The sequence below is a fragment of the Oncorhynchus keta genome, chromosome 18 (genome assembly GCF_023373465.1).
Source record: "Oncorhynchus keta strain PuntledgeMale-10-30-2019 chromosome 18, Oket_V2, whole genome shotgun sequence".
Classification (NCBI taxonomy): Eukaryota; Metazoa; Chordata; class Actinopteri; order Salmoniformes; family Salmonidae; genus Oncorhynchus; species Oncorhynchus keta.
The window spans coordinates 43,806,470-43,822,886 of record NC_068438.1 but is presented as its reverse complement, the minus strand read 5'-3'; the positions used below and the strand labels follow the sequence as shown (position 1 = coordinate 43,822,886).

Genomic DNA, 16,417 nt, shown 5'->3' with positions numbered 1-16,417 from the left:
GACTGTTAGGTCAGTGGCAGGTCCTAGAGTTATGTATGTATCAGGCTGCTCTAGACTGTTAGGTCAGTGGCAGGTCCTAGAGTTATGTATATGTATCAGGCTGCTCTAGACTGTTAGGTCAGTAGCAGGTCCTAGAGTTATGTATATGTATCAGGCTGCTCTAGACTGTTAGGTCAGTGGCAGGTCCTAGAGTTATGTATATGTATCAGGCTGCTCTAGACTGTTAGGTCAGTGGCAGGTCCTAGAGTTATGTATATGTGTCAGGCTGCTCTAGACTGTTAGGTCAGTAGCAGGTCCTAGAGTTATGTATATGTGTCAGGCTGCTCTAGACTGTTAGGTCAGTGGCAGGTCCTAGAGTTATGTATATGTGTCAGGCTGCTCTAGACTGTTAGGTCAGTGGCAGGTCCTAGAGTTATGTATATGTATCAGGCTGCTCTAGACTGTTAGGTCAGTAGCAGGTCCTAGAGTTATGTATATGTGTCAGGCTGCTCTAGACTGTTAGGTCAGTGGCAGGTCCTAGAGTTATGTATATGTATCAGGCTGCTCTAGACTGTTAGGTCAGTGGCAGGTCCTAGAGTTATGTATATGTGTCAGGCTGCTCTAGACTGTTAGGTCAGTGGCAGGTCCTAGAGTTATGTATATGTATCAGGCTGCTCTAGACTGTTAGGTCAGTGGCAGGTCCTAGAGTTATGTATATGTGTCAGGCTGCTCTAGACTGTTAGGTCAGTGGCAGGTCCTAGAGTTATGTATCAGGCTGCTCTAGACTGTTAGGTCAGTGGCAGGTCCTAGAGTTATGTATATGTATCAGGCTGCTCTAGACTGTTAGGTCAGTGGCAGGTCCTAGATGTATATGTATCAGGCTGCTCTAGACTGTTAGGTCAGTAGCAGGTCCTAGAGTTATGTATATGTATCAGGCTGCTCTAGACTGTTAGGTCAGTGGCAGGTCCTAGAGTTATGTATATGTATCAGGCTGCTCTAGACTGTTAGGTCAGTGACAGGTCCTAGAGTTATGTATATGTATCAGGCTGCTCTAGACTGTTAGGTCAGTAGCAGGTCCTAGAGTTATGTATATGTATCAGGCTGCTCTAGACTGTTAGGTCAGTGGCAGGTCCTAGAGTTATGTATATGTATCAGGCTGCTCTAGACTGTTAGGTCTGTGGCAGGTCCTAGAGTTATGTATCAGGCTGCTCTAGACTGTTAGGTCAGTGGCAGGTCCTAGAGTTATGTATATGTATCAGGCTGCTCTAGACTGTTAGGTCAGTGGCAGGTCCTAGAGTTATGTATCAGGCTGCTCTAGACTGTTAGGTCAGTGGCAGGTCCTAGAGTTGTGTGTATGTATCAGGCTGCTCTTGTCTAGAACATTGCTCCACTCCACATCCTGTCTATGGTCTTACCCACCTGGTGAATGTGTTTGTTCTGCTGCAGGAGGAAGTGAAAGACCAGGAGGTCCCAGCAGGAAAAGAGGGAGAACGCAGAAAGGAAGAAGAGATCAACGAGGAAGAGAACTACGAGGAAGAGGTGGGGGTTGGACAGGACAAGCGGCCCAATCGAAGGGAGATGTGAGATGAATAGAGACATTGACCAATGAGAGTGCCTTTCCCCATCACTGGGAGCCAATCAGATCTCTCTATTGTCTCTCTCTAAGTCACCCACTTGGCATTCCATTCTGTGTTGGACTGGAACTGATGAACTGATGAACATAATTATTGTACTGGAACTGGGAATACAATCTGTAAGTCTGTCTGTCAGTCTGTCTGTCCATCCAGTGACATCAGACAGACATGAGAAGGTCATGTTACTGTATGCTATTTGTTTGTGCCCAGATTGAAGGTTTGTCTATTTGAGTGTCAGGCTTTTACATTTTGTTTTTAACAGTTGTATTTACTGTTTGTTTTTTTGGTTTTGTTTTTTTTACAGCAAATTCCTCTCAATGTGTTTAGTAGGACCTGCTTTCCAATCTTCTGTTTATTTATTATAGATATGATGATCGTTATGGGTGGAGTTGAAAATGTTCTTCCCGACGTTCTCAAAGCTCTACGAAAGTAATTGTCATTACTGCAGGAGAAACCTACACTATCATTGATGCCAATAATAGTAAAAATTAAAAATTAAAAAAAACATTTTCATTCTTGTTTGCTTGTTTATGTTGCTTGTTTACGTTGCTTGTTTACGTTGCTTGTTTACGTTGCTTGTTTACGTTGCTTGTTTACGTTGCTTGTTTACGTTGCTTGTCTACGTTGTTGCTTGTCTACGTTACCGGCTAATCATTGCCAGTAAATCACAAAGTCCTTTCATAGTTTCTCTGATCAGCTTAGTTTGAACCCCGGACTGTTGACATGGATCTAAATCACAAATATCCACTTGACCTTTCACCCCTATCCGTTAGCACTAATTGTACAATGTATAGAAATACATCTACCTGCTTCAATGTTTATTTGGTAACAAGAAAAAGATCATGTGGTTGAACATGCATCAAGGCGTCTCCTAGACCAGGTATTCTCAAACTGAGTTACGTTCAACGCCGTCGGGGGATACGCCAAATACAGTTTATTTATTTATTCACATTTTCAAACGATCCATTTTATATTTTCCAATGGGATTGTACATTTGGGTGAAGTTTTCTCACCTGAGTAGCCTCTGTTTCCTGCCCTAATTCTTTTTTTTTTACCATCGAGGGTAGAGAGAAATTTCAACACCATTTCAAATAGAGGAAACCTAGTCAAATAATTAACATCCAATCACATTAACCGTTACTCTCTCGCGGGAATTCAACTAACGGTCCGTATGTAGCCAAACGTAGCAACTGCTCATTCTGTTTGCTCGACAATGGTTAAACAAAGTCCATATAAACACGTACCAGCTCTGCTGGGAGTACTGCTAACACCAGCCCTGCTGGGAGTACTGCTAACACCAGCCCTGCTGGGAGTACTGCTAACACCAGCCCTGCTGGGAGTACTGCTAACACCAGCCCTGCTGGGAGTACTGCTAACACCAGCCCTGCTGGGAGTACTGCTAACACCAGCCCTGCTGGGAGTACTGCTAACACCAGCCCTGCTGGGAGTACTGCTAACACCAGCCCTGCTGGGAGTACAACACAGCCCTGCTGGGAGTACTGCTAACACCAGCCCTGCTGGGAGTACTGCTAACACCAGCCCTGCTGGGAGTACTGCTAACACCAGCCCTGCTGGGAGTACTGCTAACACCAGCCCTGCTGGGAGTACTGCTAACACCAGCCCTGCTGGGAGTACTGCTAACACCAGCCCTGCTGGGAGTACTGCTAACACCAGCCCTGCTGGGAGTACTGCTAACACCAGCCCTGCTGGGAGTACTGCTAACACCAGCCCTGCTGGGAGTACTGCTAACACCAGCCCTGCTGGGAGTACTGCTAACACCAGCCCTGCTGGGAGTACTGCTAACACCAGCCCTGCTGGGAGTACTGCTAACACCAGCAGCACTGCACCTGTTGACGACACAAGTTGGTCCGCTTCCACGAGCACATCCAATGTATCAGTAATTCTACATTTGTTGTGATCTGATGCAGCAAATATGATGAGAGCTATAATGGTAGTAGTGCCTTTCCTCAGCCACAGTGTGTTATATGTGCAAAAGTACTATCTCACAACTCGATGAAACCTTCACTCCAGCGCAGACATTTAGAAACAAACATGCCAATTAGAGAAATCAGCCACAGGAGTTTTTTTGAGCGAGAAGTGAGAGATGTATAAAAGCAACACATTCCATTAATAAGAAGAAGAGTCTTATATGCTGAGCTACCAAGTGGCTGGGACAGGCAAGCCCAATACTATTGTGTAGGGGTGGCTGGGACAGGCAAGCCCAATACTATTGTGTAGGGGTGGCTGGGACAGGCAAGCCCAATACTATTGTGTAGGGGTGGCTGGGACAGGCAAGCCCAATACTATTGTGTAGGGGTGGCTGGGACAGGCAAGCCCAATACTATTGTGTAGGGGTGGCTGGGACAGGCAAGCCCAATACTATTGTGTAGGGGTGGCTGGGACAGGCAAGCCCAATACTATTGTGTAGGAGTGGCTGGGACAGGCAAGCCCAATTATTGTGTAGGGGTGGCTGGGACAGGCAAGCCCAATACTATTGTGTAGGGGTGGCTGGGACAGGCAAGCCCAATACTATTGTGTAGGGGTGGCTGGGACAGGCAAGCCCAATACTATTGTGTAGGAGTGGCTGGGACAGGCAAGCCCAATACTATTGTGTAGGGGTGGCTGGGACAGGCAAGCCCAATACTATTGTGTAGGGGTGGCTGGGACAGGCAAGCCCAATACTATTGTGTAGGGGTGGCTGGGACAGGCAAGCCCAATACTATTGTGTAGGGGTGGCTGGGACAGGCAAGCCCAATACTATTGTGTAGGGGTGGCTGGGACAGGCAAGCCCAATACTATTGTGTAGGGGTGGCTGGGACAGGCAAGCCCAATACTATTGTGTAGGGGTGGCTGGGACAGGCAAGCCCAATACTATTGTGTAGGAGTGGCTGGGACAGGCAAGCCCAATACTATTGTGTAGGGGTGGCTGGGACAGGCAAGCCCAATACTATTGTGTAGGGGTGGCTTGGACAGGCAAGCCCAATACTATTGTGTAGGGGTGGCTGGGACAGGCAAGCCCAATACTATTGTGTAGGGGTGGCTGGGACAGGCAAGCCCAATACTATTGTGTAGGGGTGGCTGGGACAGGCAAGCCCAATACTATTGTGTAGGGGTGGCTGGGACAGGCAAGCCCAATACTATTGTGTAGGGGTGGCTGGGACAGGCAAGCCCAATACTATTGTGGAGGAGTGGCTTGGACAGGCAAGCCCAATACTATTGTGGAGGAGTGGCTGGGACAGGCAAGCCCAATACTATTGTGTAGGGGTGGCTTGGACAGGCAAGCCCAATACTATTGTGTAGGGGTGGCTGGGACAGGCAAGCCCAATACTATTGTGTAGGAGTGGCTGGGACAGGCAAGCCCAATACTATTGTGTAGGGTGGCTGGGACAGGCAAGCCCAATACTATTGTGTAGGAGTGGCTGGGACAGGCAAGCCCAATACTATTGTGTAGGGGTGGCTGGGACAGGCAAGCCCAATACTATTGTGTAGGGGTGGCTGGGACAGGCAAGCCCAATACTATTGTGTAGGGGTGGCTGGGCAAGCCCAATACTATTGTGTAGGAGTGGCTGGGACAGGCAAGCCCAATACTATTGTGTAGGGGTGGCTGGGACAGGCAAGCCCAATACTATTGTGTAGGGGTGGCTGGGACAGGCAAGCCCAATACTATTGTGTAGGGGTGGCTGGGACAGGCAAGCCCCATACTATTATGTAGGGGTGGCTGGGACAGGCAAGCCCAATACTATTGTGTAGGAGTGGCTGGGACAGGCAAGCCCAATACTATTGTGTAGGGGTGGCTGGGACAGGCAAGCCCATACTATTATGTAGGGGTGGCTGGGACAGGCAAGCCCAATACTATTGTGTAGGAGTGGCTGGGACAGGCAAGCCCAATACTATTGTGTAGGAGTGGCTGGGACAGGCAAGCCCAATACTATTGTGTAGGGTGGCTGGGACAGGCAAGCCCAATACTATTGTGTAGGGGTGGCTGTGGCTACTATTGTGTAGGACAGGCAAGCCCAATACTATTGTGTAGGAGTGGCTGGGACAGGCAAGCCCAATACTATTGTGTAGGAGTGGCTGGGACAGGCAAGCAATACTATTGTGTAGGGGTGGCTGGGACAGGCCCAATACTATTGTGTAGGGGTGGCTGGGACAGGCAAGCCCAATACTATTGTGTAGGAGTGGCTGGGACAGGCAAGCCCAATACTATTGTGTAGGGGTGGCTGGGACAGGCAAGCCCAATACTATTGTGTAGGGGTGGCTGGGACAGGCAAGCCCAATACTATTGTGTAGGGGTGGCTGGGACAGGCAAGCCCAATACTATTGTGTAGGAGTGGCTGGGACAGGGGGTGGCTGGGACAAGCCCAATACTATTGTGTAGGGGTGGCTGGGACAGGCAAGCCCAATAGGGGTGGCTGGGACAGGCAAGCCCATTGTGTAGGGGTGGCTGGGACAGGCAAGCCCAATACTATTGTGTAGGGGTGGCTGGGACAGGCAAGCCCAATACTATTGTGTAGGGGTGTGGCTGGGACAATACTATTGTGTAGGGGTGGCTGGGACAGGCAAGCCCAATACTATTGTGTAGGAGTGGCTGGGACAGGCAAGCCCAATACTATTGTGTAGGGGTGGCTGGGACAGGCAAGCCCAATACTATTGTGTAGGAGTGGCTGGGACAGGCAAGCCCAATACTATTGTGTAGGGGTGGCTGGGACAGGCAAGCTACTATTGTGTAGGGGTGGCTGGGACAGGCAAGCCCAATACTATTGTGTAGGGGTGGCTGGGACAGGCAAGCCCAATACTATTGTGTAGGAGTGGCTGGGACAGGCAAGCCCAATACTATTGTGTAGGGGTGGCTGGGACAGGCAAGCCCAATACTATTGTGGAGGAGTGGCTGGGACAGGCAAGCCCAATACTATTGTGTAGGAGTGGCTGGGACAGGCAAGCCCAATACTATTGTGGAGGGGTGGCTTGGACAGGCAAGCCCAATACTATTGTGTAGGAGTGGCTGGGACAGGCAAGCCCAATACTATTGTGTAGGAGTGGCTGGGACAGGCAAGCCCAATACTATTGTGTAGGGGTGGCTGGGACAGGCAAGCCCAATACTATTGTGTAGGAGTGGCTGGGACAGGCAAGCCCAATACTATTGTGTAGGAGTGGCTGGGACAGGCAAGCCCAATACTATTGTGTAGGGGTGGCTGGGACAGGCAAGGTGTAGGGGTGGCTGGGACAGGCAAGCCCAATACCCAAGTGGCTGGGACAGGCAAGCCCAATACTATTGTGTAGGGGTGGCTGGGACAGGCAAGCCCAATACTATTGTGTAGGGGTGGCTGGGACGGGCAGCCCAATTATTGTGTAGGGGTGGCTGGGACAGGCAAGCCCAATACTATTGTGTAGGAGTGGCTGGGACAGGCAAGCCCAATACTATTGTGTAGGGGTGGCTGGGACAGGCAAGCCCAATACTATTGTGTAGGAGTGGCTGGGACAGGCAAGCCCAATACTATTGTGTAGGGGTGGCTGGGACAGGCAAGCCCAATACTATTGTGTAGGGGTGGCTGGGACTGGGAGGCAAGCCCAATACTATTGTGTAGGAGTGGCTGGGACAGGCAAGCCCAATATTGTGTAGGGGTGGCTGGGACAGGCAAGCCCAATACTATTGTGTAGGAGTGGCTGGGACAGGCAAGCCCAATACTATTGTGTAGGAGTGGCTGGGACAGGCAAGCCCAATACTATTGTGTAGGGGTGGCTTGGACAGGCAAGCCCAATACTATTGTGTAGGAGTGGCTGGGACAGGCAGCCCAATACTATTGTGGGAGTGGCTGGGACAGGCAAGCCCAATACTATTGTGTAGGGGTGGCTGGGACAGGCAAGCCCAATACTATTGTGTAGGAGTGGCTGGGACAGGCAAGCCCAATACTATTGTGTAGGAGTGGCTGGGACAGGCAAGCCCAATACTATTGTGTAGGGGTGGCTGGGACAGGCAAGCCCAATACTATTGTGTAGGGGTGGCTGGGACAGGCAAGCTCAATACTATTGTGTAGGAGTGGCTGGGACAGGCAAGCCCAATACTATTATGTAGGGGTGGCTGGGACAGGCAAGCCCAATACTATTGTGTAGGGGTGGCTTGGACAGGCAAGCCCAATACTATTATGTAGGGGTGGCTGGGACAGGCAAGCTCAATACTATTGTGTAGGAGTGGCTGGGACAGGCAAGCCCAATACTATTATGTAGGGGTGGCTGGGACAGGCAAGCCCAATACTATTGTGTAGGGGTGGCTTGGACAGGCAAGCCCAATACTATTGTGTAGGGGTGGCTGGGACAGGCAAGCCCAATACTATTGTGTAGGGGTGGCTTGGACAGGCAAGCCCAATACTATTGTGTAGGGGTGGCTTGGACAGGCAAGCCCAATACTATTGTGTAGGGGTGGCTGGGACAGGCAAGCCCAATACTATTGTGTAGGGGTGGCTTGGACAGGCAAGCCCAATACTATTGTGTAGGGGTGGCTGGGACAGGCAAGCCCAATACTATTGTGTAGGGGTGGCTTGGACAGGCAAGCCCAATACTATTGTGTAGGGGTGGCTGGGACAGGCAAGCCCAATACTATTGTGTAGGGGTGGCTGGGACAGGCAAGCCCAATACTATTGTGTAGGGGTGGCTTGGACAGGCAAGCCCAATACTATTATGTAGGGGTGGCTTGGGCAAGCCCAATACTATTGTGTAGGGGTGGCTTGGACAGGCAAGCTTAATACTATTATGTAGGGGTGGCTGGGACTTGGAGGCAAGCCCAATACTATTATGTAGGGGTGGCTGGGACAGGCAAGATTATGTAGGGGTGGCTGGGACAGGCACAGGGGGTGGCTGGGACAGGCCCCAATACTATTATGTAGGGGTGGCTGGGACAGGCAAGCCCAATACTATTGTGTAGGGGTGGCTGGGACAGGCAAGCCCAATACTATTATGTAGGGGTGGCTGGACAGGCAAGCCCAATACTATTGTGTAGGGGTGGCTGGGACAGGCAAGCCCAATACTATTGTGTAGGGGTGGCTTGGACAGGCAAGCCCAATACTATTATGTAGGGGTGGCTGGGACAGGCAAGCCCAATACTATTGTGTAGGGGTGGCTTGGACAGGCAAGCTCAATACTATTGTGTAGGGGTGGCTTGACAGGCAAGCCCAATACTATTGTGTAGGGGTGGCTTGGACAGGCAAGCTCAATACTATTGTGTAGGGGTGGCTTGGACAGGCAAGCCCAATACTATTGTGTAGGGGTGGCTTGGACAGGCAAGCCCAATACTATTGTGTAGGAGTGGCTGGGACAGGCAAGCCCAATACTATTGTGTAGGGTGGCTGGGACAGGCAAGCCCAATACTATTGTGTAGGGGTGGCTGGGACAGGCAAGCTCAATACTATTGTGTAGGAGTGGCTGGGACAGGCAAGCCCAATACTATTGTGTAGGGGTGGCTGGGACAGGCAAGCCCAATACTATTGTGTAGGAGTGGCTGGGACAGGCAAGCCCAATACTATTGTGTAGGAGTGGCTGGGACAGGCAAGCCCAATACTATTGTGTAGGGGTGGCTGGGACAGGCAAGCAATACTATTGTGTAGGAGTGGCTGGGACAGGCAAGCCCAATACTATTGTGTAGGGGTGGCTGGGACAGGCAAGCTCTATTGTGTAGGGGTGGCTGGGACAGGCAAGCCCAATACTATTGTGTAGGGGTGGCTGGGACAGGCAAGCTGTACTATTGTGGAGGAGTGGCTTGGACAGGCAAGCCCAATACTATTGTGTAGGGGTGGCTGGGACAGGCAAGCCCAATACTATTGTGGAGGAGTGGCTGGGACAGGCAAGCCCAATACTATTGTGGAGGAGTGGCTGGGACAGGCAAGCCCAATACTATTGTGGAGGGGTGGCTGGGACAGGCAAGCCCAATACTATTGTGGAGGAGTGGCTGGGACAGGCAAGCCCAATACTATTGTGGAGGAGTGGCTGGGACAGGCAAGCCCAATACTATTGTGGAGGAGTGGCTGGGACAGGCGAGCCCAATATTATTGTGGAGGAGTGGCTGGGACAGGCGAGCCCAATATTATTGTGGAGGAGTGGCTGGGACAGGCGAGCCCAATGTTGGCTGGGACAGGCAAGCCCAATACTATTGTGTAGGGGTGGCTAGAACAGGCAAGCCCAATACTATTGTGTAGGGGTGGCTGGGACAGGCAAGCCCAATACTATTGTGTAGGGGTGGCTGGGACAGGCAAGCCCAATACTATTGTGTAGGGGTGGCTGGGACAGGCAAGCCCAATACTATTGTGTAGGGGTGGCTGGGACAGGCAAGCCCAATACTAGGGGTGGCTGGGACAGGCGAGCCCAATACTATTGTGTAGGGGTGGCTGGGACAGGCGAGCCCAATACTATTGTGTAGGGGTGGCTGGGACAGGCGAGCCCAATACTATTGTGTAGGGGTGGCTGGGACAGGCAAGCCCAATACTATTGTGTAGGGGTGGCTGGGACAGGCTAGCTCAATACTATTGTGGAGGAGTTGCTGGGACAGGCAAGCCCAATATTATTGTGGAGGAGTGGCTGGGACAGGCAAGCCCAATATTATTGTGGAGGAGTGGCTGGGACAGGCGAGCCCAATATTATTGTGGAGGAGTGGCTGGGACAGGCAAGCCCAATATTATTGTGGAGGAGTGGCTGGGACAGGCGAGCCCAATACTATTGTGGAGGACTTAATTCTCCCTGCTGCTGCAGATATGGCTGGGACAATGCTGGGGGAAAAGGCCCAAAAAACTATACAAACAATTCCTTTATCAAACAACACTGTTTCACGATGCATCAGTGACATGGAGATGTTTTGAAACAGTTACTGCTTTACATACAAGCCAGTGAATTCTATGTGTTACAGCTGGATGAGTCAACAGACGTGGCACAGCTCCTGGTATATGTCTGTTACAGCTGGATGAGTCAACAGATGTGGCACAGCTCCTGGTATATTATGTCTGTTACAGCTGGATGAGTCAACAGGGCGTGGCACAGCTCCTGGTATATGTCTGTTACAGCTGGATGAGTCAACAGGCCTGGCACAGCTCCTGGTATATGTCTGTTACAGCTGGATGAGTCAACAGATGTGGCACAGCTCCTGGTATATTATGTCTGTTACAGCTGGATGAGTCAACAGGGCGTGGCACAGCTCCTGGTATATGTCTGTTACAGCTGGCACAGCTCCTGGTATATGTCTGTTACAGCTGGCACAGCTCCTGGTATATGTCTGTTACAGCTGGATGAGTCAACAGACGTGGCACAGCTCCTGGTATATGTCTGTTACAGCTGGATGAGTCAACAGGCCTGGCACAGCTCCTGGTATATGTCTGTTAAAGCTGGATGAGTCAACAGACGTGGCACAGCTCCTGGTATATTATGTCTGTTACAGCTGGATGAGTCAACAGGGCGTGGCACAGCTCCTGGTATATGTCTGTTACAGCTGGATGAGTCAACAGGGCGTGGCACAGCTCCTGGTATATGTCTGTTACAGCTGGCACAGCTCCTGGTATATGTCCGTTACAGCTGGCACAGCTCCTGGTATATGTCCGTTACAGCTGGCACAGCTCCTGGTATATGTCCGTTACAGCTGGCACAGCTCCTGGTATATGTCCGTTACAGCTGGCACAGCTCCTGGTATATGTCCGTTACAGCTGGCACAGCTCCTGGTATATGTCCGTTACGTTTATGGGGGGGTCATTTAAGGAAGACATCCTCTTCTGCAAACAACAGGAAACCAGGACAACAGGAGAGGATATTTTTAAAGTACTGGACAGCTTTGTGACATCAAGTGGACTTTTGGTGATCAAGATGTGTTGGTATCTGTACTGATGGCGCAAAAGCCATGACACGGAGACATAGTGGAGTGGTAACGCGAGTGCAAGCAGTTGCTCCTGACGACGCCACTTGGGTACACTGCTTCATCCACCGAGAGACGGCTTGAAAGACATTTTGGACACTACAGTGAAAATGGTTAAGTTGAAATAAGGCCCCACACTCATATTTTCTGCACTATGCAATGATATGGGCAGCGACCAGGTAACGCTTTTACAACAGAAGTGTGCTGCTGATCAAGGGGCAAAGTATTGACACGTTTTTTTATTTTATTTGATTGAGAAACAAGTTTAAAGTTTTCTTTATTGACCATAATTTTCACTTGTCTGGCCTCTTGTATGATGAGTTTCTCACACGATTGGCCTATCTAGGTGTTTTTTTTCTCACCTGAATGATCTGAATCTAGGATTACAGGGACTCTCCGCAACTATATTCTATGTGTGGGACAAAATTGAGGCTCTGATTAAGAAGTTGGAGCTCTTCTCTGTCTGCATTAACAAGGACAAAACACAGGTCTTTCTATCATTGTATGATTGTTTGTGTGCAAATGAACTCAAGCTTACGGACAATGTCAAATGTGATATAGAGAGGCACCTGATTGAGTTGGGTGGGCAATTACGCAGGTACTTTCCTGAAATGGACGACACAAACAACTGGATTCGTTATCTCTTTCATGCCCTGCCTCCAGTCCACTTACTGATATCTCAACAAGACAGCCCCATTGAAATTGCAACAAGCCGTTCTGTAAAATTGTTATTTAATCAGAACCCACTGCCATATTTCTGGATTGGGCTGCGCTCAGAGTATCCTGCCTTGGCAAATTGCGCTGTTAAGACACTGATGCCCTTTGCAACCACGTACCTATGTGAGAGTGGATTCTCGGCCCTCACTAGCATGAAAACTAAATACAGGCACAGACTGTTTGGAAAATTATTTAAGACTGAGACTCGCTCCAATACAACCCAACATTGCGAAGTTATGTGCATCCTTTCAAGCACACCCTTCTCAATAACCTGCGGTGAGTTATTCACAAGTTTTGATGAACAAATAAGGTTTTATATGTAAGATGTTTACATAAAGAGCAAAATTATAGATTATTATTTGTGCTCTGGTCCTTTAAGAGCTCTTCCCACGAGCTGGGTTGTGACAACCTCACACTCATTCTTTAATAGATGTATCATATAGTGTTTGGCAGGCTTACAATGATGAAGAAGAAAACAACATTTGAGTGGACTGACCCTGGTATGCAGCTGAAGGTTGAATGTTTTCAAGGGGTACGGGACTAAAACACGCTGTCCTAGAGGATGGTGTCTGAGGAATAAACATAGTGGGTAAACATGTTGAGTCCTGCTGAGCAGCTACAGAGAGGTGAAATGATACGGTCCGTCTCACCCTTAGGAAATCAAACTGCTCTAGAAGAGAACGACATTAAATAAGAGAAGTGAGAGCGAGAGAGAAAAGGAAGAGGAAAATACTTGAAACACACATTTCACCTCTCTCCCACCTTTACCCCAAGGCCCAAGCTAATCTCATCATCCATGTCTCCTCTTCCTCTGTGGTGTCACACTCCTGTGTTCCCCAGGGGGGTTCTGGGATGTTAGAGGAGTGGGAACATTTTCAGAGGTGACTCATTACTGTGCTAATAGCAGACTGACACCACACACACACGCACGCACGCACGCACGCACGCACGCACGCACGCACACACACACCCTACAGTCATGCAGGAGTGTTCAGTGATGCTAAGGCCTGTCATCTGAAGTCATGGAGGCTGTTCTCTCCTATTGGATGGCTTCAATTATTTCATGGTTGAATAACTAGGCATGAATCATTTACATTTCTCTACTATTGCCAGAAGCCAAATCCTAACTTGAGAGATGAATACATATCCAATCCCTCTCCCCCCTCTATTTAAAAAACATAACAATAAAAAAAAACTGTTTATTCAGTTTTACACACATAAGACAACACAAAACAATTGAAACAATATACTCAACTAGAAAAAATACATGTAAAAAAAGAATAGCTATAAAGAAGGTGTTCAACACACCTGGCAAAAGGCTACAACGTTTAAAGGGCAATCTGTAGTACAGGGACAGAGAGGACACCTCACCATTGTTCCTGTAAACAGACAAGGGATAAGGGTGGAGAAATGCAACCACACTCATAGACAGTCATGGCCACAGACCGACCATCCACTGTACCAAAAATAAAGTTGACAATGCTTTAAAATATATATTTTTGTAAATGTAAGTGCAAACAAAATGTAAAAAACAGGGCAAAACAACCTCACATTTTAGTCTCTGACAGGGCAAGATGAACAAGGCACCCGCAAGGCACATTCATTATGAATCAATAGGCACATCATCAACCTTAACCCCCCCCCAAAAAAAAAATTTACCCCACAAAGAAATGCTCATCCAACCACTAAGTCACAGGGGAGTCAAATACAGATTGTATTATTGTTTTAATATGGATGACATCTGAGTCATCAGACTGTTTAAAGTGGGACCGGAACCAAGCCTGATAAAACGGTTTGGGGTTCCCGCGTGTATCTAATTTCAGAGAGCACCACACATCTCCCACCCAATAAAGATGGGGGAGCTGCCATCTTCCAGTTCTGTAGTATTAGCCTTCTAGCTAAAAGAGTTGTATAAGCAACAGTGTCCGACTGGATTCTTGACAGACCCATGGGCAGTACTCCAAAAAGGGCTGTAAGGGGAGACGGATGTATATCAGAGAAACATTTAAATATTAATTCCCAGAAACCTGACCGTTTATGACAGCCCCAAAACATATGCAACAGTGTGGCTGGTTCCGTTTTACATCAGACACAGGTAGAATCAGAATCAGAGAATATTCTTCCAAGTTTGGCCCCCGACCAGTGGATACGGTGAACCACCTTGAATTGAATGAGGCTGTGTCTAGTGCTAAAAGAGGACGAATGTAACCTGTGCAGCACAGATTCCCAGGCGTCTTCACCAAGTTCCTCCCCCAAAATCCTTTTCCCCTCGAGTCTTTAAAGGCACCAAAGAAGGGTTCTGTAAGTCATCAATGATTGAATATACATCTGCAAATGCGCCCCCCTAGGAAAGTTGTTTAGCTCAAAGAAGCTCTCTATAGCTGCACTCGCAGGCCTATGGGGAAATGCAGGTGTGCTCTGACAAAGTTCCTAGTCTGTAGATAGCGGTGGGATTGGGGAAGCTTGAACTTTTCCTGTCGCTGAGCAAAAGAGGCAAATGTATCATCAAAGAATAATTGGGCAAGTGAAGAGAGGCCCAGTGAGTACCAGATGCCAAAAGCCCCATCATTTAAAGATGGAGGATATAAAATGTTCTGATTTGATTGGGCCTGATAGAGAAAAGCCTGGGAGGTTAAAGGCTAAACTAAACTGATTCCACATTTTAAGAGACTGCTTTCCAACACACATTTTGCCTAGGGACACTGGGAGAGACGAGCAGAACACGGAAGACAGTGCAGCAGGTTTACATGATTCAGACTCCATCTGGACCCAGAGTGGTCTAGGGCCAGTAGGATCAGTCTGCAGCCAGTACAGAAGGGCTCTGAAATGTGCAGCCCAATAGTATGTCTAAAAATGAGGACAAAATGTTAGTCTGTACCAAAGCCATGGGAGAAAAATAACAAATCTTTAACCACACAATGAATCTGGGGCCAAAGCCAAATGTATAAAGGGCAGCTGTTAGGTAATCCCACGCAACATGGTCAAAAGCTTTTTCCGCATCAAGCGAGTCCACCACCTCCGGGTCCCCCGACACTGGGGACTACAGTATATTCATAAGGTGTCTAATAGTGAAGAAAACGAATGCTTATTTCTCACAAAGCCAGTCTGGTCAGAGTGCATTACTTGGTGTAGTGAGCCTTCCATACGGATGGCTAAGAACTTGGCTAGGATTTTGTAATCACAGTTTAAAAGCGAGATTAGGCGATAGGATCCACATTCCAGGGGTCTTTGTTTTTCTTTCATAGTAATGAAATTGAAGCCTGGTAAAATCTAGGTGGTAGCTTTGAAGTATTAAGGCACTCTGCAAATAATCGAGACAGGAATGGGCAAATCAGACCGGATCAGAACGTCCTTTAGAATTAGATTGGAAATCCATCTGGACCCGGTGATTTACCAGTTTTCATTGCGGACACTGCTGATGCAATCTCCTCAGGTGTCATTTCTTCTTCTAGACAGTCATGGGAGTCTGTATCAATTGAAGGCATATTCAGACCATTAGAGAATGAATCAATCAGCGAAGGCTCTTGAGGGGATTCAGAGGTGTATAACGCAGAGTGAGACTGTTTGAATTGATCATTGATCTCTTCACGCAGAACTATTGTGGCACCAGACGGGGTCCTTATTTGTGCGATTAAACGTGAGGCCTCAGATTTACGGATCTGATGTGCAAGGAGTTTACTGGCCTTGTCGCCGTGTTCATACACTCTGTACCGAGCTCGCAAGAGTAACTGTTCAGCTTGTCTGGTAGAGAGCTCATCAAGTAGTTGTTAGTTGGTAGTTGGCACTCTTTATGTAGATCAGAGGAAGGTTCTGTAGCATACTTCTCATCCAATGCGGCTATGGCTTCGCTCAGGTCTCGAAGCCGCTGAGAGCGAGCTTTGTTTTGGTTGGCTGTATAAGAAATAATTTGGCCACGTAGGTATGCTTTGAGAGACTCCCATATGGTAGAGCAGGACATACCTGGTGTTGAATTAGTTTCCAGGAATAAGGTGATTTCAGAATAAATGAAATTGACAAACTCCTTATCTGAGAGTAAAATGGGGTTAAGGTGCCATTGATAACACATAGGAGGTCGCTGGGGAACCTCTAGTTCAAGCACTAATGGTGATTGGTCAGAAATAACAATACTCTCATAAGTACACCGCCGAAGGTCAGGCAGAAGTGTTTTTATCCAAAAAGAAGTAATCATTGCGGGAGTATGTTT

General features: G+C 48.4%; 1 protein-coding gene across 4 annotated transcripts in view; it reads left to right on the top strand.

The window, feature by feature from the left end:
- Positions 1 to 16,417, top strand: part of LOC118394470 (Golgi integral membrane protein 4-like) — a 72,639-nt gene that overhangs the window by 46,418 nt on the left and 9,804 nt on the right. The window contains exon 16 of one of the 4 annotated variants that reach the window (XM_052468393.1): positions 1,426 to 1,913. The exons of the other annotated variants lie outside the window; for them this stretch is intronic. Within the exon in view, the coding sequence (XP_052324353.1) occupies positions 1,426 to 1,563 (138 nt within the window). The 3' untranslated portion in view covers positions 1,564 to 1,913. Of the gene's footprint in view, positions 1 to 1,425; positions 1,914 to 16,417 lie in introns of those variants that run through there. 4 annotated transcript variants of the gene reach the window in all.